General features: G+C 45.5%; 2 protein-coding genes across 3 annotated transcripts in view; one reads left to right on the forward strand and one right to left on the reverse strand.

Annotated features, from left to right (window-relative positions):
• Window positions 1-5,780: 5,780 nt before the first annotated feature.
• On the forward strand, window positions 5,781-11,538 carry PSMG4 (proteasome assembly chaperone 4). Its single transcript, XM_056483423.1, has 3 exons — window positions 5,781-6,045; window positions 6,139-6,214; window positions 11,279-11,538. The coding sequence occupies exons 1-3, from the start codon at window positions 5,869-5,871 to the stop codon at window positions 11,398-11,400; spliced, it is 375 nt and encodes a 124-aa protein (XP_056339398.1). The 5' UTR covers window positions 5,781-5,868; the 3' UTR covers window positions 11,401-11,538.
• A 1,252-nt stretch (window positions 11,539-12,790) lies between these two features.
• SLC22A23 (solute carrier family 22 member 23) overlaps window positions 12,791-23,327 on the reverse strand; it is a 105,585-nt gene continuing 95,048 nt past the window's right edge. For both annotated transcript variants that reach the window (XM_056483421.1, XM_056483420.1), the window contains 2 exons: window positions 22,756-22,879; window positions 12,791-17,145 (listed from right to left, as the gene is read on the reverse strand). In XM_056483421.1, the coding sequence (XP_056339396.1) occupies window positions 16,788-17,145; window positions 22,756-22,879 (482 nt within the window). In that variant the 3' untranslated portion in view covers window positions 12,791-16,787. The remainder of the gene's footprint in view (window positions 17,146-22,755; window positions 22,880-23,327) is intronic.

Below are 23,327 nucleotides of genomic sequence, written 5' to 3' on the forward strand. Positions count from 1 at the left end.
TAAGCCACTGTGTTCAACAGACCAGGAAGGAAAAGCCAAGAGGAAAACTGGATTGAGCTGAGGAACTTCTGAGTGAAGACTGGGAGGCTGCTAAGGGACAATGCCAGGCCTGTTAGCTTCCTGCCTTACCCAGGGAAGAGGATGCAAAATAATTAAAGCTGATTTTGTACAGTTTTGCTTGCTTGCAAATGGAAAAATGAAAAGGCCATGGCATCACTTTAAAAAGTAATGAAAGAGAGTGGCTGTTTGGAGAACCAGATTGAGAGGCAGGCCCTTGCTGGCATGCTGGAGAATGGCAGAAGCTGTATGCAGGCACATCCAGTTGGACCTGCAGGTTAAGGGTCTTGTGACAGAGACTATAAAAGTCCAAGGCTCAGTGTAAAGAGCAAAAGAAGATTCATGGAAATCCTGGCATCAGCAGAAGGAAAGTACCCAGAGGGGTGGGGAAGAGACCAGAAGTGCAGCAAGTTCCATAACCATGGCAACAGCAAACTATCTGTCAAAAAAAGGCATTTCATTCCACTCCCAAAGCAGCCTGAATCTCGGTCAAACCTTTGTTTATGTGGCTGCCAGTGCTGCATGTTGAATCAGTAATTTCCATGGCTATGAACGTGACTCTCTGCAACCTGAGCAGGCAAGTAAGCACTAGAGCCTGCAGCAGACTGAGGTTCCCTCTGGTTCAAGGACACTCTGTATGTTCTGTACCCTGACCTTGCACTGTGCTAGCTGACCCAGGGACAGAAAAATTTCAGGATCCACCAGGTGTGTTTTATGTCACATGAGATCTAGGATTTGAACTGAGGAACATAACGGAAAACATTTTTCAATACTATCTCAAGGGTTCTTTTCCTTCCCTTCTCAGGCTTTCAAAAAAATCAGTTCCATTAGGCTTTCACACCTGTGCCCTTCCCTGTCAGGTCACAGGCGTGTAATAACCCATTGCTCCTGCAGATCTTGCTACAGCTGCTGACATTTATGCAGGAGAGTTGGTGTGGGTAAGATGCTTTGGGGTTCCCCACCATGAAGTGATCTATCTGCATACAAAATATGATTTCCAGTTGACTGCATAAACCTTTTGTCCCTGAGGGGTGCAGTGAGTCACTCCGTGTTAGTGCTTCCGTCCAGCAGCTACGAAAGCACACGTCTCAAATGCTCCAACAGATCTAAGACAAGTCCTCCAATGACTCATATGACAATGAAAGGAAACTGTCTGATTTGATAACAGCAGAAATTTAGGCTGGGCTCACAAAGGTCCTTACAAGCTGTGTGTCACAGAGCTGTGTTCAGCTGCAGGGAGATAGGCAACAGTTGTACTCATCCAGTCTGCCAAGGAATGAAATAAAGCAGGGTAAAAGGGATTTGCAGAGGGCCACTGGGTCAGTCGAGCACAAGACCTAACAGACATGATTTCTAATCAAACACACTGTGCATAGGACTATTACTGACAGAGAATTGCTGTGCCACCTGCATTCCCGGCTTCATCCCACTTGTACTGAAATCCTAACAGCTGAGGTTTCAAGCCCCATCCCCCAAAAAAACCCCAAAACAACAACAACAACAAACTGATGTCTTTTGGAAATCAGGCACCGAATTTCCTCGTAGCAATGCCTGCCTAGGTATCAACATGTATGCTGAAGAGGTGTTTTAGCAGTTTTGCTAACACTGTCATAGCAGCTACTGCAGATGTGGAATTGCTTGTACATCTATATTTTGCATCTGCTTACTAGTGGTTTTCAGACTTTTTTCAGAGAGGGCTGGCTTTGATATTGCTTTAGATTGCAAGATTCATAGCATGAACTTAGTGCAGTCCCATTGCAGATCTCTTAAACTGATTTTCATTCAAGTTCACAAGTTTGATTTCTTCATTTTATGGAACTTTTTCAGAAGTTCCACTCTGGATTCTCTTTCCATCTCTTTTTCTGAGACTACAACTCAACGCTTGACAAAGTGTCCTCAGGTTACACCCATGGCTATCATTCATTATTAGATCATTCAGAAGCAACTTCCTATCAGATCTAATCAAGAACCCATGCCAGGATCCCAGGAAAAGATTTTGACCAGTTTGATTCCCCAGACTGACTTGTCATCATATTAGATGAGCACTAGAAAGAAGGACTGGCCCAGCCCCACCTTAAGATGGCCACAGCATCACAGCCATGGTAACTGTAAAATGTAAGCAGAGACATTTCTCCCTTTCTTGCTTGCCTGATTCTGCCCTCCATGATGCCACAAGTTTTTGAGCAGTGGAACAATAATTTATGTCAGAGGATGGATCCAGCTGAGAAAAAACATGTAATGATGGGGAAAAAAAAAAAGAAGTATTTTTTCCATATTCTCAGGTGCCTTGATGTAGAGGGAGAGACTCAGCCATCAATGCCACTGATGGAAATCTACAGAGTGAGCATTCAAGTCTCAAAGAAAGTAGATCCCTGGAAGCCTGGGACTGCAGCACAGCTACTGCAGCAGCAGCCTGGTGTCATGGAGCCTTAGCAGAGCAGCTGGAAGGTTTTGCTTGGCTTTATCAAGAGTCATTCACTCCTCTGAAGAAGGATGACAAATCAAGAAAACTGAGAGTATCCTAGGCATCAAAAGGAGGTTCGCTGATAGACATTAATGGTTACCTGCCTTCTCACATGTCAAATTCACTCTTTATTTGTGCAAAAGCCAAAGCACAGAATGCATTTTGGAATCAGAAAAAATTGCTGCTCTCAATGATACCCCAGTTCATAACTATGCTTTATGGGTCTTGACTCCACAGTTACCAGGAAGATTTACTCCTCCCTTGAAACTGTACTGAAAGGGAGATAAGTAAAAGTCAAGGTTTAGGATCTAGTGACTCTTATGGGCAACCTAACTTTTGGAGAAGAGCAAGGTGGATAAAAGTACATACCTTTAATCAGGTCTCCTGGACCTTGAATGTCACCTGAGCAGCAATGCATGCACATCCGTATAAACATGCAGTGCTTTTGCTAAGGTATTTTTACTTCATTGTTATTTTTCTCTCCGGTGTCCTACTACAGCTGGGGCTCATTCCAGCTTCATACCTGACAAACAAGGAAGACTTATGGGTGCTGCTTTCAAGGCCATGGGAAAAAATGATGAGCATTTTAAAGGAAATGCAAGAGGTTCCATACACATATTGAGTGCTTTCCCTTCTCATTTTGTAGGGATTATCATGACCTTGCAGTGCTGTAATCAAGAAATTCATTTCACACTTGATGGTCTGGCTCTGCACAGCTGTACTCACACACCTGCACTGCAAATAAAAATGCTTAACCAGCATTTTAGTCTCTAGATGAATGTTTTTCTTTTCTGAGCTTAAGCAAAGATTTAGCATGATTTACAGAGAGCAGCTGCATTTCTTGAAGAAGTATTGAACACACAGAACTGCTAATGTGCAGAGGAGCCCTGTGACTTACTTTTAGAGGTCTTCAGGGTTTGGGATAAGGGAAGTTACAAGCACTTTAGAGAAGACTCCTGGTGAGAAGAGGAACAGATCACAGCATGATGAAATAGGGGCAATTCCCTGTAGGGAGAAGCAGGCCTGGAGACAGCCTCAGAAGCAGCACCAGACATTGGCACCTGATGTGGAAAGACCAGTGAAGAAAATTCTTATTTAGTCCAGCAGATGACTTTAACAAAGCTTTAGCACACAAGGAGGCCCAAACTTCTACTTTGTGGGAAGACACACTTAGCTGGAACTTTGTTAGAACAGATCATCCACTAGGACTCAATTGCAGAAGCCAACTCTGACCCAGCACAGCAAAGAAACTGGCTCTGAACACTTACAGAAGGATTTGCCTACATGAATAAATCTGTCTGCAAAGCTGCAAAACTTACCTTTCAACCTCACCTCATTTCAAGTCAATGGAAACCAGGCAAGAGGAGCTCCTTCTCTCTCAAAAGAGAGACCTGAAACAGCTCAGCTGAACTATGCCCTAATATTTCCTTCTCTCTCCACTGATCAAACAAGCCTGGGGCAAATTCCTCCATCTGCTGCAGGTGTCTAACCACAGGAATCTCACCACCACCACCACCTGTGTGACTCCCAGCAGACATTTTATCCTGTTCCTAGATTTTTATTCCTGCAGTGCTCCTGGCTCCTGGCTGTTTTAGCTGGCAGCCCTACCTACCCAGCTGCAGATTAAACCTGCACCTGCAACAAGCAGAGAGAGGGAAGTGTGTGGTGCATGCAGCCAACACTCCCTCCCTTCCAAGGTGGCTTTTGTCACCTATTTGCCTGTCTGTTTTCACAGTTGCCACAGGCGAAGTGTCAGTTCACAACAGGCTGTGGGGACAGGGAAAGGCTGATTTTTGAGCCCAAACACAGAACTCAGCTTCTGCATTACCTCACTTAGTGGGAGGCCAACTCATGTAGAGGGAAAGAGTTTGGACTCGCTGTAGGGTGGGGGGCATAGAAGGATCAGCACAAGCCTGATGCTGTTTCAGCAACGAGACAGAGGGCAGAAGTGGGGATGACACCATACATCCCATAATGCTTTTTGCAAGAAGCAAGTGACAAATGTAGGGCAGGGGAGGTGGCTTGCAACCCCCCCCCCCCCGCCTCCAAGCTGATCCTGTGCCATGGGATGTCGGGGTACGGCAGCTGAGCCAGGCTTAGCTGCCTCTTGGGATTTAGCGTCAGTGCGGCAGCATGGGCAGAAATTAGCAGGCTGAGCGTTTTCTTTTGGCAGATGCCAGGAGAACTGGAGCCTCTCAGGGGAGAAAAGTGATGAAGGGTTCCTTTCCCTCCCTCCATTTCCTCAATGGGAAAATGAAATCTTACCATTTAGAAATGGAAATTTTAATTTCCAGCGGTATGTAGGAAACTGGAGGCAGAGGAAATGCTGATTAAAAAGCCAATCTGTTAATAAGCACCCTTAACGTGCTTGTTCTTTGTGCAGAGATGATTGCCCTGCCGGTGGAGTGAAGATACATGTTTCCAATTGTAAAGGGCCCACGGCTATCAGGAGCCGACGATATCCTTATCAGCAACAGACGGTACAGTTACTGAAAATCCTCTCCAGTAATGACCGACTTTACTGTGCTCCGGTGGAAAGAGTGACGAGCACAAAATTCACACTCAAAGTAGGGCTTTTAATTATTCACGGCTCCATATTCTCCAGAGCTATGCAAACCCGAATCACTTGCTTTGTAGATCCCCAATGCTGAAAACCTCCTCAGCTGAATGAAGCCAAGGTCGCCGTGACCTTCCTCCCCCTTCCCGAGGCTGCAGAGCACCACGCCATCCTTTTCCCTCTAGCCTGAAACCGGGGCTGCTCTCGGGTGACTCCCCGGAGCCGTCGCTGTCCGGGCGGGCATCCGCACTCAGAGGCTCACCCGCCACCTAGTGGGGCTTCCCCACGCCTGCGGCTGCCTCCGCTTTATCCTCTCCAGGCAAACAGCGGGGCAAAGCCCGGGGAGCTGCGAGCCCCGGGCAGCCGCGCACTGAGCCGCGGGTGGGCTCCCACACAGAGCGGTGCCTGCGCAGCGGGAGGGGTTTGTGTCTTTTGGGATGGGAGGGGAAGAGTGGGAAGCGGAGGGGGTGTGCACTGACCGGGGACAGTGCAGGTTCAGGAGGTAGCGGGCACGGAGGGGGCGCGCTCCCGGGGGCTGCACCCGGCGGTGCGTGTCCGTGCTGGCCCGGAGGAGGGGAGGCCCGGGGAGCGGCGTGCCCGGGTATTCCCTGGGGAGCCGGCAGCACCTCCCCCGGGAGCCGGCCGGGGCCGGGGCCGGGCCCGGGGCGGTGCCTGCCGGCGGGGCGGGCGCGGCGGAGCGGAGCCGAGCGAGCACCGCCTCCCCGGGGCCGGGCCCGGCCTCCCGCTCGGGCCTTGCGTGACGGGCCTGGCCGCGCCGGGAGAGGCGGCCATGGAGGCGGCGGGCGGCGGCGCAGCGGCGGGCGGCATCGCCCTGCACGACTTCAGCGGGCAGCTGGGCGAGCAGCGGGTGCACTTCCACGCCATGCGGCTGCGGGACTCGCTCTTCCTCTGGGTGGGCGCCGCGCCCGCCCTGGCCAGCCTGGCCGTCGCCATGTGCAGCCCCCGTGTGAGTGCCGCCGCCGGCGTCCCGCCCGCCCCCGGAGCCCCTGAGCCGCGCTGCCGGCGCTAAGCCGTGCCCTGTGCTGTGCTCCGCTTGCAGGACAGCATCCCGGTGGCCGCCTCGCTCCTGGGGGACCCGTCGGACACCGCCTCCTCCTGCCTGGCGCAGCGCTTGGGTAGGTGCGGGCGGGGTGCGGGGGAGCTGGGAGCCGCCTCCCGCCGGGAACGCGCGGCTCGGGAGCGGCTCGGGAGCGGCTCGGGGCCACCAGCCCGCGCTGGGTGGGTGCAGGGGATGCGGGGCGCGGAGCCTCCAGCGCTGCAGCTTGCGGCAATCCAATCCACCGATTCACTGTTTTTACCCATCCGTCTGCGGCACCTGAGTCAGCGGCCTTGAGCACGTTTTGCACAATCAGAAGTGAATTATTTGATATCCTTGTCCTGGATCTGGGTGCGAGGCAGCGGCAGCTGCACCTGTCGAGTGGGGTTTCAAGTGACCTCCTCTCTTTCAACCTGTGACACTGCTGTGCTGGTGGGCGAGGTGGCCGTCATGCCAGGCACCTGCATTTTACCTGAAGATGAAGCCAACCCCCATCACATCTCGCACCTTTTAGCCCCCACATTCTGAGAAGTTCTGGCCTGGCAGGTGCTGGGTTGTCTCACAGCTGCCTGGGCTTGGTCGGACTGACCCAAACGGGCAGCACTCGGGATGCTTCCTTTTCCATCACGTGCAGTGTGCTACAGCTACTGCAATAGATGAAATCCTCCCATGTCCACACTAAAAAGATTAAAAATACACGGCCTAATGCATCCTAGGACTTTTGCAACTCTGACAGCTGTGTCATGCTGGTTACTCATCCTCACCCGCCAGTGGCTGATGCAGCTCTAACTGGTGAACTGCTGAGTGCTTGTTACCAGGTTTTACAAGCAACATGCTGAGCTGCTCAGTCTCACCTTACTTCCTATGTTTCAGATGGAAAGGCCACAGAATTATTAATGATCTCTGTGCTGATCTCTGTTTCAGACAGTATGTCCTGAGTTTGCATTGTCAGGCACTTCCATGAGTCTACACCTGCTTCTCCTCCATGGCCACATATAAAAAAGGGTTGCTTACAAGACTGATCTTGAAAAGTAGTATCTCTTCTTTTTCACAATAACTTCGCTTTTAATAGACACTTTTAGTCGACCCTGGTGGCACCATTTTCTTTACACACTGAATTCAATTCTTTCCACTTTATGGGATACTGCATAACATGACTTCTTTATGTAATTATGTAATATGTAGTTAGTGCCTTATCCTCAGGAAGTCAATAAAAATATAGTCAGAAATACTTTGGATAAAGTGTAATAGTTTATTCCACTTTCCATTTGGTCTCCTTGTCACTCATTTCTTCTGAATTTTGCTCAAATCTTCTGTGTAGTGTTGCAGCCCAACTGACAGCTCTAAGTTATCTTAGTGATTTCCATACTTGTACATGTGCTTGCTGTCTACACTTAAAAGATTTATTAGATGTTTCATACCCGAGTTCCTAATAACTTGCCATTTCTTCCTTTAGTTCTTTCAGTGTTCTAGGACAGAAACTGCCTGAGTCACCTGAGTTTTCTTTCCCCTAGTGAGTGGTCTCAGTTTTGCTGGCCTTTTTTTTTCCTCCCTGAAGTGCTTCTGCTATTTGCATTACTAATTTCCCATACTTTGTTACTGAGAAGTGATACTGTTGCTTGGTACTGGTCTATAGGTTACTCTTTATCCTTGGAGTATAATGCACCTTGCTATTTTATTTTTCTTTGTGTGCTTTAGGTATCTTTTTTAGCTATCTTTTTTAGGTATCTTTTGTTATCTCATCTTAAACTTCTGAGCCATCTGTGGCCCAGCTAGGCTTTTGGTCCATGTTCCTCTGTATCCATGACATCTCTCCACTAAGTTGCAGGTTTCCTTGCCAGTCAGCTCCTTTCATATTATTTTTATATACTGTTCTTGCTTGTGTGATCCTGGTTAAGGTATATTATTTTGAGGAAGGCCTATAGACCTTTCTCACCTTTGGTTCAAAGGGGAGAGTCAATAATACAGTTATGGCTTTGAATAATTATGTGTTTGCTCTTTACCTGAGCTTCTGGGAAAAGAAATACATCATTTTGAAACCTCGCACCATAGTCTTTGGGCTGGCTTTTGACAGTCCAGCAATTTAGGCCTACTGATGGTAATTTAGTTCAAATTTATCATTTATTTATTTGTTTGTTTGTTTATTTGCTTATCCTGAGACCAGTGGATCATCAACAAGCATCCCTGTATCTTTGTTTCACAAAGTGCTTGGTAAAGAAATCTGTGCACCACCTCAGCTAGAAATACCCAGCTTTGCTGTTATTTTTTAGTTTTTCTCTGGGAATTTAAATCCTTGTTTCTCCCACAAAGTCTGTAATAACAGAGATGCTATTCACAGCTAAGTCTGACCTGTAGCTGTACTTCCAACTTTTAAACCATCCTGACATGTGGTAACCTTCAGGCAGGCAGTTTTTCTCCCCTCTCCTCCCCGCACCATGCTTGTCACCATTTTTCCCTGTGCAGTTTCTTGTCTCCACAGGCACTAGCAGGAGTAGCATGCAATCCCATTTGCACATAACATTCCATTTCTTACACTTGCCAGTCGCATTCCATCATCTGCCACGTGTTCCTGCAATGTCACATGATCGAATGCAGTGTTTCCTGCCCTGCAGCAGGAGTTTCAGTGCTGTGTGCTGTGCACTCATTCTTTTGTTTTCTTTATAGTTTGGTAGGAGTCCTAGCCACAACAACTGCATTTTGTGAGTTGGCTCTATCTCCTTCCGTATTTCTGATTGTTTTTCTGTTGCTGAAGACACATGTGCTTCATTCTTATTCCTCTTTCTGCATATGTCTATCTATGCTGCTTATATGAGGTGCAGGGACTGTTTCCCACCATCCTGCCTGATTGCTTTGGCACAAGATATGTCTCACCAGTCAATAAACCCAAATTCTAAGAATGTTTCCTGGAGGCCAATTCTTGAGAAAGTTCTTGTCCATTAAGTGCCTCCCTCACATGCATATCCTGAAATCACAGTGCTTTGAGTACTGATTAGTGTCATGTCTTCAATCTTCCTTCTGTAAGGACTGGTAGACTCTGAACCTGAACCTTTTCTTTGAGTATTTCTCAGCTGGGCACTGGTCACTTTCATCACCTCTTTTCCAGCATAAATAGCCTACAAACACATGTGTAACATTTGTCCTGCTACTTCTGCTCCTGCAGGGCTCCTCTTCAAGCTTTGGTTGGGGCCTTTGCTCTGTACATGGAGTTGTAGGAGCAGATCTGTGCAGTTTCTCCTGGTACTCAGCACATCCCAGATGATGGCTGTCAAGGATGTTTTTCCTCCACTTTGAAGAGACAGTGGAATAGGGATTGTTAACCAGGCTGCATGGGAAGCAGACCTGCTGGAGGGCTTTTTAGGTAAGCCTTGTCCTTTGCAGTTTTCTGCTTTACTCTGAAGCTGCAGATGGTCTTCCATGGAGGCATAAGGTCTGTCCTCTTTTGTCCTTTCCACAGGAGTGCACATGTCCAACTGAATCCTTGGGAAGCAGGGACTGAAAAGGTCCCTCTGCCCCTCAGAGCTGGGGCAGAGCCCTGGGAGCAGAGGTCCTTGGCACAGGCAGCCAGAGGGACTCCCAGACTGTTCTGGAACTGGAACAGCATCCCAGAAACTCCATAGGCAAACATAATTAGGAAGTTGAGTTTTGACATTGCAGTGCACTGTATAGTTTTGTTAGCTAGCATAATGCTATTAATTAGTTCAGAATTAGCATTGCATTCATTTAGGGCATGATGATGAAGCACTAGTGCTTACAAACTGTGCTGCTTTATACCACAAAAATCTAGTGCCAGGTGCTAATTTTTGCAGTCAGAGCACCACATTGCATTATATCAGCATTTTGTAGTGCCAAGTCTTAAAAGGCAGATGAGTCCTTGCATTTCAGAAGCAGCTCTACTTACTGAGTCAGGAAGCTGGTAACCTGTTAGAATAGAAAATAATAAAAAATTAATTTGCATAATGAAAATGCCTTAAAGGAGTTGTTTAACTACATTTTATACATACATATATATAGATGGGTTATCTGTATGTTTAGAGTCCTATTTAGAAAGGATTGAGTTCTTGGAAGTCCTAGAGTCTCTATTTTCTAGTTTTAAAAATTCATTTACATTTTTGAATATTCAGCAGAACAGTCTGATTTGTGTTTGGGATCATTAGCTCCCAGCTCATTCCCTGACAAAAATATCTCATGACCCAAATACTATTTTTTGTCTTTTATTTTGCACAACTCAATTTAAATTTAGTGCTTATTTTTCCTATATGGTGCTTACATTTTTCACAACATTTAGCTTCAGTAATACATAAAGAGAGCCACAGATTTGCTATATTACCATGGTAAAATCTAAGTAGGATGGCATTTTATTTATTAAGCACTTCTTGATGTTATCTCTTCTACTCTGATAATTAAATCTTCTTGTCCCACTGGACAGGTTTTTTTTTATCACTGTTAATTAGCTCTGTCATGGAAGGCAGCTCTTAATTTTGTAGCACCTCTCTCTAGGTACTTGTCATTACAGTAGCCTTGTGCTTGGCTTCATCATGTTCAGCAAAGACTCTCCAGCCTCTTGGAACATTCATGCACACTGTATGAAGAAAGGTTAAGGGAAACAAAATTGACAGCAAGCTTAGACAGAACTGGTGCATAGCTTTTTGGGGCCTTTTAAGGATGAACCTTTTAAGGTTTTAATAAATAAACGAGAACTAAGTTAATTTCAATCACTTTCTTTTGTGCTTTCTCTCTAATGTTTTACACAGTGGAGATTTACAACTCTGAATTTCAGTGCTGAGAGTCCAGTACAGTCTGTGGTTTCACTTACAATGTAAGATATTTAAGAAGTGTCCAAAAATCCACTACAAGCACTGAAGGATTTCCAGTCACTAATGGAAAGTGTCTTGTGTCAGGTCAAAAACTAGTTGACAGTCACCAGTCTTATATTTTTCACTTCTGTAATGTGCAAGATCTTGCCCAGCTCCCCAGTGGTCAGGGACTTGTTCTGCTCGTCCTTTATAGCTGCACCCTGCACAGCAGGAGTAGGGAACATCTTAAGAAATCTTCATGATGTGGCTGTTTAAGAGGCTTGCTCAAATACCATAATCACTTTTATATAAGAATAAACTCTGGCTGACTACTCTGTTTTGTGTTTTAGCCAGCAAGACCAAAAAGCAGATATTTGTCAGCTACAATCTTCAAAACACAGACAGCAATTTCACCTTACTCATAGAAAACAGGATCAAAGAAGAAATGACAGCTTTCCCAGACAAGTTCTGATTGTGCATCATTGTGAAAGAAGATGAAGGTTTTGTTTCAGAAAAACTGATTTCAATTTTCACACTGACATAAAGTTAGTATGCTTCTTTTGTATTATTTTGATTGAATTTGTGGTTGTTATTAAATAGATACACTTGACTTGGATTTCCTTTTTGCAAATAGGATTTGAGTTTTCAAAGCAAAGTTGTTTTTTTTTGCTACCCTGCCAAGTAGGATAGCAAATGGATGCTGCAATGGATGAACATCATTGTAAAAGTGCATGTGGTCTCTGGCCTCCACACAGTACTGGGATCTGATGGCAAATCAGTTCCAAATGCTATCTGTACCATTAATCTACTGTGTACTAGTGCTGGACATAGTATAGCAGCTTTTAGTGTTTAAATAAAGAAACCCCACATTTTTGTATGGTAAAGCTGTGACATGAGTGTTACTTTTGTCCTTTCAGCCCTTCTTGGTTGTAGTACTGGTGCTAAACAATTGATTTCCTTCCATCCCTTGGGCACTAAGAACACTAAAAGGATTTCACAAAGGGTTATTTATGCATCCCTGGGGACTACATAGAAGGAAAAAGCACAAGCAGAGTTCTGGAGCAATAGATAAATCTGTCAGGCTGCTAGAAGAGTGTCATATGTAAATTGAGCACATACATAAAATCAGAAAGGTCTGCTACCATGACCACCAGTGAAAAGCATCCTGCTGCTACATCTCTGGACTTGCTTTCAGGTAGGATGGGTATCCTTTCAAAGGCAGGTCCAGAGGCTGTTTTGTTTAATGAGATGGCAGCTAGGAGTTAACTATCCAGGTTTTGGTGGTGTTTTTTGGTTTTTTTTTTTTTTTTTTCATCCAGAGTTGATCCCTGACTCGAGCTCAATCATCAGCTTTTGATACAAACCAAAATTAAACTACTGGTGCTGCTTCTAGGCAACTGTCCTAAGCACCTACAAAGAAGTGATGAATTTACCTTGCTATGGTGCCACAGTAAGCAACAGAAGAGTTTAACTGAGAGGCTGCTGCTGTAGAAGGCACAACTGCTGAGTCTTGTCCAAAGGGGTTTGAACACCCAGTGTCCTCAATGTCTCAGACTTGCTCTGGGTGCAGAGGTGAGAGCAGCTGCCTGTCCTTGCCTGCAGCTCAAGATCAGAATAGCAAAAAGCAACCGTTGAAGGGTATTTTCTTTTTAATTTACACCACCCAGGAAACAGAGTCAACTATGCTTCTGTAATTGACCATAAAAGATAATTAGTTGCAAATCAACGTGCTGTTTTAATTAGCCTGATTTACAAACAGCTCATTCTGTTTGTAGAGCAGGGTAGGGCTATTTGCTGAGGCATCAGCTGCTGCTGGGTGTTTGAGAAGTGACTGCAAGGGAGCCAGACCAGGGAGAGCCAACTGATGGGACAACGTCATTTTATTCTGTACATTTACATACAAAGTTCTTCTCAGTAGGTACAACAGATGTAACATCATGCAGACATTTAGCTTGTAAGACTGTTTTCAGTACTTGATTTAAGCTTGTGCTATGAGGAAGCACCACCAGACTATTCATGATCAAAACATACAGTAACACGATTCTTTAAAACTTCATCAGAAACTGAAATGGGGAGGGAGATCTCGCCCACTAGACAAAACACACCATACTCCTTTCCCAAAACATTTTACACAATACATTTAAAATGAGGTTTGTAATTTCATTTTTTTCTTAAAAAACAAAATAAAAAAAAGGTACAGTGGGGGAGATCATCTCCCCACTCAATAGTGTTGTCTTATGTGCCAGCTACAGGCGCAACTTGACTTGACATTCACAGAGTTCAGTTAATGGCACTTCTGCTTCCAATTTGGTGACCAATAAAGTGTTTGGCTCCAGGAAGTGGCAACAGTTAAGTAAAATACTTCCACTAAAAAGAACGACAACAAAAAAAGCCTGCTCAGTGAAATCCAAAAGTAATCACACAACCCCCTTTCAGAGTGGCCACAAAACACTTGCTAACAGGTGTTACCTGTTTGCAGTGTGTCTGGCAACAAAAGCAGTACTGAAACCTTAAAAGGGGGACAAAACCCCCAAGATCAAGCATAATGTCACTTCACATTTTTGTTTGAACTTAGAAAGATGGAGAAAGCCCTTAAATGGTAAACCCAAAGAAAAATCTACTGATGGGCTTAGAGGTTACTGAAAGTTCACAGAAAAAAGGCCAAAAATGGACAAGACAGCTTGGACTGCTTCCCCTGTTCTGGTGGCCAGAAAGAGCCGCCTGAGAAAAGCCTTTCCTGGTGATGGCTGCAGAGGAGACATGGCTGAGGAGCCAATGGTGCAGCAGGCTGGGACCCCAGCAGAGAGCTCTGTCCTGCTGCAGGACTAGACAAGGCAGGGCAAGCATCCCCACACTTCCTTCCTGCCCTGCTGCATCACCTAGTACCTGGCTCCTCCACCAAGGTAGGTTTAGTGAAAGCTTTCCAACTCCGTGAGCATGTATGGAAGAACATAATTAGAGTTCTTGTTTTCAGGAAAAGGAGCAAAACTGGAACTGCCAAGGCAGGAAATTAGTTTTTGCTTTATTGTCGTGACAGTGGCAGAGGACCAGACCGACTAGAGAAGCTGGGGCTCCCTTCATTGCAGATCAGTACCGACTACCTGGTTTCAAGCAAAAAACCAAAAAAGCAGCAAATCAAATCAACATGATAAGATATTTTTCTTAATAAAAGGTTGCTGCATGTTCCTGTCACCTAGTGTATTTACTGTCTAAATGTTGATATGTTTAAACAAGTATTCTTTTCCCTGTGCCTGTCATTGGAGAGCAACCACCAGAACAGGAGTGCTGTGGACAGCAGCGGCGAGCTCACCAGGAGCACTGGCAGTGCTGGAAGCAGCTGGGTTTGGAGGCTGTGGATGGTCTGCAAGGGCTGCACCGCAGCTGGAGCACACGGGCCACCAAGAGCACGAAGGGAGGAGCCACCGGCTCCGCGCACGATGGATGGCAGGACGCTGCTTTCAGCCTCTGTGCTCGCACCTCCTCCTCCCTCAGGCCCTTTTTCTCTTCCCTGGAGTCTGGTTCTGCTTCTTCAGCTTTTCCTCGTGAACCCATTTCCTTCATCCCCGAATGAGCGTGGCGTGCCACAAGCATCTCGCATCGAAGGCAGAAGGTATTGCACAAATTTGGGGCTCGCATACTGCACGAGAGGGGAAGGGCTGGGCTCTTTCCTCAGGCGAACACAGCCTGCAGACATCTCAGCACAGAACAAAAAGAAGCAGCCACACTCAAGCCTGACAATAAAACTTGAGTGTAAGGAAGATCAGGCTCTTGCTGTCACAGCAACTCTAGCAAAGGTGAAAAAAAAAACAGTAGTGTAACTCTGGGCAAAACTACCATCAACTGGTCCAGTGTTTCTTACCAGGCTCAAGAAGAACCCAAATGTCCACATCATCCTCTGTAAAAATTAGCAGCTTTAGGACAACATCGTTACTCTGAACACAACCACCTCTGTTGCTTCTGCAGGTCTACCTGTCCCCTTGCATCCGTCAGCATCTCAGGCTGTGCTGCTTTACTGCGTGGCCTGCCGGGGAGCACGGATCTCTGATTTATTGGGGCCTGTAAGAGGACATTGGCAGCCTAATGGAGGATGGAAATCGTTAGGTACAGTAGTTAATCGACAATATATACAGCAAGGGAGGAAGGGGGAGGGAAGGTAGAGAGGAAAGTGCAAATGAGCACTTCCCCTGTACATGAATGCAAGATGTACATCAAAGTGGCAATCATACGGACACTCAGTACAACATTGACATCCTGCTGCTCTGCTGGAACGTCTGCACTACCGAGCAATCACAAATGGATGGCCTGAGTGAGAAAGGAGAAGAGGGAGGGAGAGAGGGAAGGGTTAACTACAATGCAAGAAAGCTGTTTACAAAGTCCTTGCATTGAACTAGGTCCTCACAATATTCTCTTGAGTGAGAATCAAAAGCCAATGGCCAAAGGAAATAGTTGGTATGGGGGCTGGAAGGGAGAAGTCAAGTGGCTACTATCAAAGTGCCATCTGCACAGCAGGAGGTAAGCTGGATGTTCACTTTGTGTAGAATTAATCCAATTTAAGTAAACTTTTCTTTTGAACTTAAATCTTACAAGAGCAGTTGGGAAAGTGGGGAAATAAGGGTAAATTCATTGTATATTCTTGGTTCAGAACCAGAACACATCTCTAAGAACCCAAGACATTATTCACAGGTTACCAATTAATTCCTTTCCAGCAGTCATTTAAGCAGTTTTTCCACTTAATTTGAAAACCCAAACCCTGGTTCTAAAGACACTTAAGACAATACCAGGACACTCATTTCCCAGGAGCAGAAATCCCAGTTATGCTGCCTTTTGGAATAAAAGTATAGATCATTGCCCATGCTCCTTACTGTTTATCACTGCTGATCTCTGCTTTTTTCCTGGAGCAGTCAGAGATCCTGGACCTCCTGATAATTACAGCCATTCTAAACAAAACTCATTTTTGCATCATTAGTCAAATAATTTGCACCATCTACATTACTATTAAGGACCAGTGGCAACCACTTAAATAGATTAATATACTCTTAAAATGCAGTAAGCTGATTTTCATTGGAAAATCAGCTTGTTTGGGTAGGATTTTTCTCCAATGCATTCAGTGAAAACAAAAAAGAACTAATTTTGAAAGTAACTTTTAAGTGCACGTGGGCTATAAAGACAAATATAAGCTGCCTAAAATGCAGTCAGAGTTTGAGTCACAACAGGTTTTGCTTTGCTTTTTCTTCCTTTTTTTTAGTGTATACAAACACAGCAGGCAATCTGGGCACTTGGACTTTCTAGACAGGCAGAAGAATGTTGCACAAGTCTAAGTTTAAGTCAATTCAACTTTGCAGTGAATCCGTCTTTCCTTTAAAGAAACACAAAAACAAAACAGAAAACAACATTCCCCCTCCCCCCATGGTTTCTTTCTTGGAATGGCTGCACCTTGTATAAGATGGCTTCATTTTTGTGATCTATGGAAGGAAAAGGAAATAAAGTGCTTCTTGAGAATAAATCAAAATAAATATACATATTTAATGGCAGGAAAAAAAAGAGTTCTGAAGGGCTATTGCCAGCCAGGTCTTTTCTCAAATGAGTCTTTTCCCCCAAAACTTTTCAAGAGTAATCTGCACAACTGTTGAAGATGCCAAAATTTGCTTTAGTAGCAGAGTTGAATTCCTCTAAGTTTGTGTCTGCTCCGTCACTGGTTTGTAAAATCTGTGCAAAACACCTTTGCCCAAAGTGCTACTCCTCCCGCACAACAGCATCAAATAAAATACAAAAGGAAGAGAAGAAATATAAGAAGGGGAAATAAAATAATTAAAAATAAAAAAAAAAAAAAAAGGGAGAAGGAAAAAAAAATCCACCCAGTTACATGGACTTCATGCCGTTGGCAGTGGTGTTCTCCGAGATGCCGTCGCTCACAGCCGCCGAGTCGTGGAGGCCGGAGTAATCCTTGAGTTCCGAGTTTGTCAGGAGCAGCGGCTGCTCCCCCTTCTTGTGCGGCAGGAGGGGCTGCCGGGTGTAATGCTCCCCGTCCGGGATGTTCTCAGGCAGGTTCTGGTTCTTGCTCTCGGGCAGCAGCAGGATGCAGATGATGCAGATGAGCGTGCAGCAGGCGAAGATGACGTGGTGGAGGAAGTAACCTTTCTGGTTGTGGAGCTCCATGATGGGGGCGGTCAGGCGGCCGAAGCCCGCGCTGGCCAGGACCAGCCCCAGCCCACCCCCCCTGCAAGCACAAGCAGAGGGGAAATGGTTACACTCAGCTGTCATTTCACACCCTTTTAACTGCCCCCATAGAAGAAGAAGAGAAGCTTTATGTGTTGGGTTGATGTGGCCAGAAATGTGTATTCTATCACCATCTGTTGAAGCCAGGTGGGGCAGTGACCCTTATCTCCGTGGCACATACCATCTGCTAATGGGCCATCTTTAAAACCAGCTGGGGCAACCATCTTTATCTTTTCCACAACCCATCCTCCCTCCAGGAAGATATCATCTGCTGGGCCATTCAGTCCCACTGTATGACTGATAAATTTACATCATCCCACTGGGAGATGCTCCACCCAGGGGGAGAGAGGCCAAGCCTTTCCTACCTAGATAAAAAACTGAGATTTTGGACAGCAAGTTACCTTCTTTCCACTGGATTCCAGAGGAAAACCAGACCTTTCTACATTAACCCTGTACCTTCAGAGGAAAACTGCATCTTTCTACAGTGATTCAGCTGAACCACATTTGCCACTGCAGGAGGATGCAGCCACCATTGAATGGGACTGCTACCAACACCCTGACTGACTGACGGGGTGTCAGGTTGTATTCTGATTCTGTCAGGGTTGGGATTGTTCTTTGCAATAGTGCATTTCTATTTTATTTTTCCTAGTAAAGGATTGTTACTCCTAATTCCCATATCTTTGCCTGAGAGCCCCTTAATTTCAAAATTATAATAATAATTTGGAGGAAGGGGGTTTACATTCTCCATTTCAGAGAAGCATCTGCCTTTATTGGCAGACATCAGCCCTTCAAACCAGGACACTTTACCATGTGAATGCATAGACAGCACTGTAAAGTACTCCCAGTTCCAAGTATTCCCACATTCAGTGAGGGAAAACCAGATTTTGCTCAGCATGCCACCCTTCTCCACTTAGAAGACACACCAAGGCGCAGTAAGTGCAAAAGTCAATTTTGGCTGCCTCTGAAGTATCTGGCACCATTCAGCAGTGGAGGCAAGAGATTAGACTTTACAAACCACTGCCTTGATCCATTATACCAAACACTGAGTGCTGGAATATTTTCAACAGAAAATCATGTTATGGCTGGAACTTCTCAACATACTGGAGATGTAATAAAATGCATAATTTTCAGACAAAAGAAGTGTGAAAATAGACTCATCTTCCTCCAGCTAGAGGCACTGAAGCTGCTTGTAAAAGGCCAGATCAATGCTTTCTCCTGATGCTTGGCTATGCAAGCAAACTCTCTTGCAATTCCTTGTCCTGCACAGCAGCATCTCTCCAGGACCTGGCCCACCTCAGAGCCCTGGTTCTGTCTCGGCTGGGTGACCCCACACAAAAGTGGCACTGCAGGTGTGTCTTTGGGCAGGCCATTCCCTCCTGCTGTGACACGATTGAGGTCTCCTGCCAGCAGTGCCATCCTTACATGATTCATTTCAACAAAATTTGTGAGAGTGGGAGCTTGTCCTGCATTTTCCAAAACCCCTGCTTCCTGCAGAGGGAGTTCTCCCTGTGAGTTTAATCACTGGCACTCTGCTTCCCTACCAAGCCTGTGAGGGCAACACACTTCCTACATTTCCTCTGGGAGAGCCATCTATTCCAAACCCTCTGGAGATCAGAGGGGCTCAGGTGTTCAATTCCTGGCCCAATGCAGAACGGTCACTGTCAACAAAAACTGGCCCTTACAGAAGATGACTTGCAGAAGGCAAATGGACTACTTTATGTCAAATACTTGGGAAGAAACAGTTTCCCTGACTATTAAGCATCCCAGAAATCATTGTACAAATAAACCTACAAATGCCAAATTCACTCAGCCAACCACAGCATTAAAGCTAATCTTCACTCAATCCTTTCCAAAATCCACTGCTGCTTACTTGACAGCTGAAGGACAGCAAACACAGGTTTCAAAAGATGCTCTTGGGACACTGACTGGATCAAAAACTCACATATGTATGTTCCAGTTCTTCAGACTCAGCAGAGCATCTTTCACAGACAACAGTGACTTCCCCAAATGCTGCAAAAGCCCTTATTAAAAACTTGCCAACTTTCTGATGGCAATTTAGAAACCCAGCTGAATGCAACTATTGTGCAACTGGCCTCCCTGCAACTTCATTAATACACTCACATGAGTAATTGACACAGCCAGTCCCAAATGCATGGCAAATCTCTCTCCAAGCTGGCTCTGGAGCAACAAAAGCCTGGCTCATTTACATCAGTGATTGCAATGGCTAAATTGTATCTCAACCCCCCTGAGAAGGACCTGAGGTGAGTTTTAAATGCTGCTGTAGAAGGACATCAAGCAAGCTGAAAGAAAACGGGAAAAGGCAACAACAAAGACGGCTCTGTCATTTATGGGTCAAGTGGCTTCAGATTTGCAGGGGGGAAAAAAGTTTTTCCATATGACGTCAATAATTAGAGTAAGCATTACTTTTTCCAGTGCCATCAAAACCTGGCAGAAGAAGGCTTGACAGTACATTTCAGAGTGTGTCCTACAAGGGGTTTCTTTAAGGTTTAACTACACTGCAGATGTGAAAATGTGAAAGGAAAAAAAAAAAAAAAAAAAAAAGAGAAAATTGAAAATACTGTCAGGAATTTTTTGTTGCTTCTGTGCACATCAGGAAAAGAGCTACAAGGCGAGAGAGGCAGCACCCTCATGATTCCCACTATTTTGGAGGTGACAAGGGACAGCAGCTAGAAAAGAAAAACACTCTGAGTGCTCTGGGCATTGCTGCTCCTCAGCATGAGGAATTCCATGGCAGGGGCTGGTGTCTGTGCTTCAAACACGCTCCAGATGCAGAGTGGAGCCTGGAGAGGGAGTGCGAGGGCTGCTGGCACCCACAGCCAGTCCCAGCTTCCTCCCTCCAGCTCTGCCTGCCAGTGGCTGCTGGGGGGCTTTCCTATGCCATGGCCCCATGGATGATCCAGCAGGGCCACTTTCCCAACCCCTGCACACCCACTGACAGTGGGGAGGGATGGTTTGCATGAGGTTTATGGTCCTAACATGGGCAAAAAGCAAAGGGATCTTGGTTCAAAATTTTGTCCTCGAAAGGTCCTGCTTATGCATGGGGTAAGAATTTCCTTGCTTGCTATGTCAGTGTTTTTCCAGAGAGCAGCAAGACATCCTCACTGACATCCTTAGGGAAGGGTCCTTGCCCATGTCTGCATTGAGCAAATGGATCAACAACATGACATGGCTCAGAGTAAAAGTGAGCCAGAGAGATGCCTATGCTAAAGGAGGCTCTGGGAGAGCACCTGGTCCAGCTTCCTGCACAAAGCAGGGCCAGCACTGAAATCAGACCAGTTTTTTATGAAATTTGGCTTGAGGCAGCTATTGATAGGAAAAACCCCTAATTCAGCCATTGCTGCCCACTCTTTGGCTGTGTGGGCACAAAAGCAAGATACTGAGAGAAAAAGCCAGAACCATCTTCCACTGGATAGTAACTGAGTATGTGGAGGATGAGGAGAGGACATGCTGTATTTTATTCAGCCTATTCCTATTTAGTAGACATGCAGCTGTAGTGGTGTGAAGATCATTCCATATGAATTATCAGTGACACTTGGTTTAATTCAGCATTTGGATGGAGGATGCACTGAAGTCCCAAGTACAAAGAAGGGTAGCTCCTGATGAAGACCCCCTCCTACTGCCAGGAGACTGAGGTGCATTGCACAGACCTGAAGGATCCCTCTGTGACACATGACAGTGTGGAATATTCATGTTGCTGGAGCAGGTGTCACCTCTTGGTGATGAAGATCTGGCTGTTCTCCTCCTGGAGCTGTTCTACACCACAGCAGCAGAGATGGATGGATGCTATCAAGCCACTGCTACCCCAAGTAATGGCAGTGCTGTTTTCCACTCTCAGGGATTTGCAGATAATGGATTTGATCAGGGAAACCCCAGAGACAGCCCCAGTGCTCTCTTTGCCTTCCTTTTCCCTAATGCTCCTTGAGATCCAACCAAAAGCATGTTAGTATCATACAATGATTTGGTTTGGAAGGGACCTTAAAGATGATCTAGTTCCAACCCTCAAGGGGCATCCAGGGCGGCATTTTGGAGAGCAGGTTATGAGGGAGTAGCCAAATCCCACCAAAAGGCAAGACAGAAGGCACTCAAGCACACCTCTGGCAGATTTATGCACTGTCCTGAGCTACACCTCCTAATTGCAATCCTGAGTGGATCTTATCATGGTGGTAGGATTGCAAAGCAGTGCAGAGTGTCATCATTTCTATAAATAAACAGGGACCCTGAGGCATAGCTGGCTGCTGTCACTCGCCTGGTGTCACCCAGCAGAGTCAGGGGAAGCAGAATTTCGGCTCCCAGCCAGGATTTTGTCCCTCTCCTTGTAGCAATGTAATTGATTTAAGGGAAAAAAAAGCTTGCTAAGTTCAGACTGCCCATCTGATCCCACTTGGCAGATTCTCTTCTGGCTGACATGGTCAATTCCTTATCCATGTGTCTTTCAAACAGAGACAAGGAGAAAATTAAAAAGGCATAAAAACACCAAACTGATTGACACACACATAAATAAGTAGCTGTTAGTGTTTAAGGCTGCTGTATAATCTCACTTCTCACACTGCCTTTTCCTGTGGAAATAATGTTATCCATAAAATACATTCACAAATTTAGATAGCCTGAAAAAAAAGAGACCATGGAGCAAGGAGACTCTGGTTTCTCTGATGAGAGTTTTGCAATAATATTTTTGCTAAGTTATTGAAAGGGTATATAATTTGAAGGGGACCAAAAAAAGTATCCTCTTTCCTCCATTCTCTCTCCCTCTCACCCATATGACCTACATTCCTGGGAAATTCAGTGAAGTCAGAGCAAACTCCTGAATTGCTGTGGCATAATCCAGAACTGAAGCACAACCCTTCTACTAAGAAAGAAAGCAGTGCATGCACAAAATGATGCAAACCCCTGACCATTCAAAGATGTGTTATGGCAAGGTCTCCAGCAAAGGTCTTTTGTCTGATTACTCTTATTTCCCAGGATGAAAATGCTCATCTTTAGAAAAACTTTGAGCCTCTGCTAAGATAGGTCTGTATGTGAAGAGAAAGACACATTTATCTACAATAAAGGCAGAAAGGCAGGCTTGCAGAGGACCTCTATGCACCAAAACTTTCACACCCCATGTTTCAACACCTCCCTTCCACTGCAGCTGTCCTGGTTAACCTGCCCTGTGGAGGCAGGGATTGCTGGCACCTATGTCCTCCTCTGCACAGTCATGGAATTTCTCCTTTAATATCAAGATGCAAACTCACCTGGTTGCTGCTTGAACAAATGAAGAGCTAATGAAGAAACAACAACGTTCAACCACACAAACTGGTTCAGTTGAGTATTTAAGACCCTACCAAGCTGCAATTCATGTGCTGCCAGGCCTGCTGATCATCACCACGATGGGACACAAGGTGGAGCCATGGAAAACAAAGCCTCTCTATACACAGACATGCATTCACTTACAGAATGACTGCAGCTACTGTAAAAACTGGCCCCCAAGTTGTTGTGAGGTCTCCAGTTACATGGGGCTTTCCCTCAACAAGGTGTTAAGTTACACAGCCCATTATCAATTAAATGAGGATAATTTTCTCCCCATCTTTTGATGGGGGCTCCAAAGTCTCACCTGATTACTGTGGGTGTGATTTCAGCACAGAAGAACACGCTGAGGCTTCCAACAGCATGGGAAGAAAACATACCCACGATGGAAAACGCGACAGAGAATTTGTCTTTGACGCTGTCACTCATACCTGGCAAGACAATTGTGTTCATAAAAAGTAAGAATGAGGTGAAACTTCTAAAGAAGAAAACAAAGAAGTTAATATTACTCTTCTCCTTCAACAAGAATTTGACTAATTTTGGAATACTAATTGAAAGCTGATATTTATAAAATCCATTCCCCAAGCACCTGAGATACAAACACACGTGCAAAAAAACACAACATCATGCCAAAAAATGGCAGTGGTCTCTGATTTTTTTTTTATGCTCAGCCACCAGGAAAGGTAAAGCACATGAAAAAACAAATCTTTGGGCAGTCTCTTAGGCACTAGCCTCTTCCCTCTCATGTTTGACAGACAAGTGGAGGCAGGCACTGCTCCTCAAGCTGCCAAACATCTGTACAGTGGGGCTTGGGCACTGGAGAAGCTTCCAGGGCAAGAGGGGAAAGAACTAGAAGGGCTCCCTTCTCTGTGCTAAGCC

Source organism: Oenanthe melanoleuca, chromosome 2 (genome assembly GCF_029582105.1).
Source record: "Oenanthe melanoleuca isolate GR-GAL-2019-014 chromosome 2, OMel1.0, whole genome shotgun sequence".
Classification (NCBI taxonomy): domain Eukaryota; kingdom Metazoa; phylum Chordata; class Aves; order Passeriformes; family Muscicapidae; genus Oenanthe; species Oenanthe melanoleuca.

What these genes read in the sequence shown, in the direction of transcription:
- PSMG4 (XM_056483423.1), top strand. Translation starts at nt 5,869, where the DNA reads ATGGAGGCGGCGGGCGGCGGCGCAGCGGCGGGCGGCATCGCCCTGCAC. An exon ending in TCGCCATGTGCAGCCCCCGT is followed by an intron (nt 6,046 to 6,138) that starts GTGAGTGCCGCC and finishes CTCCGCTTGCAG; the next exon opens with GACAGCATCCCGGTGGCCGC. An exon ending in CTGCCTGGCGCAGCGCTTGG is followed by an intron (nt 6,215 to 11,278) that starts GTAGGTGCGGGC and finishes TTTGTGTTTTAG; the next exon opens with CCAGCAAGACCAAAAAGCAG.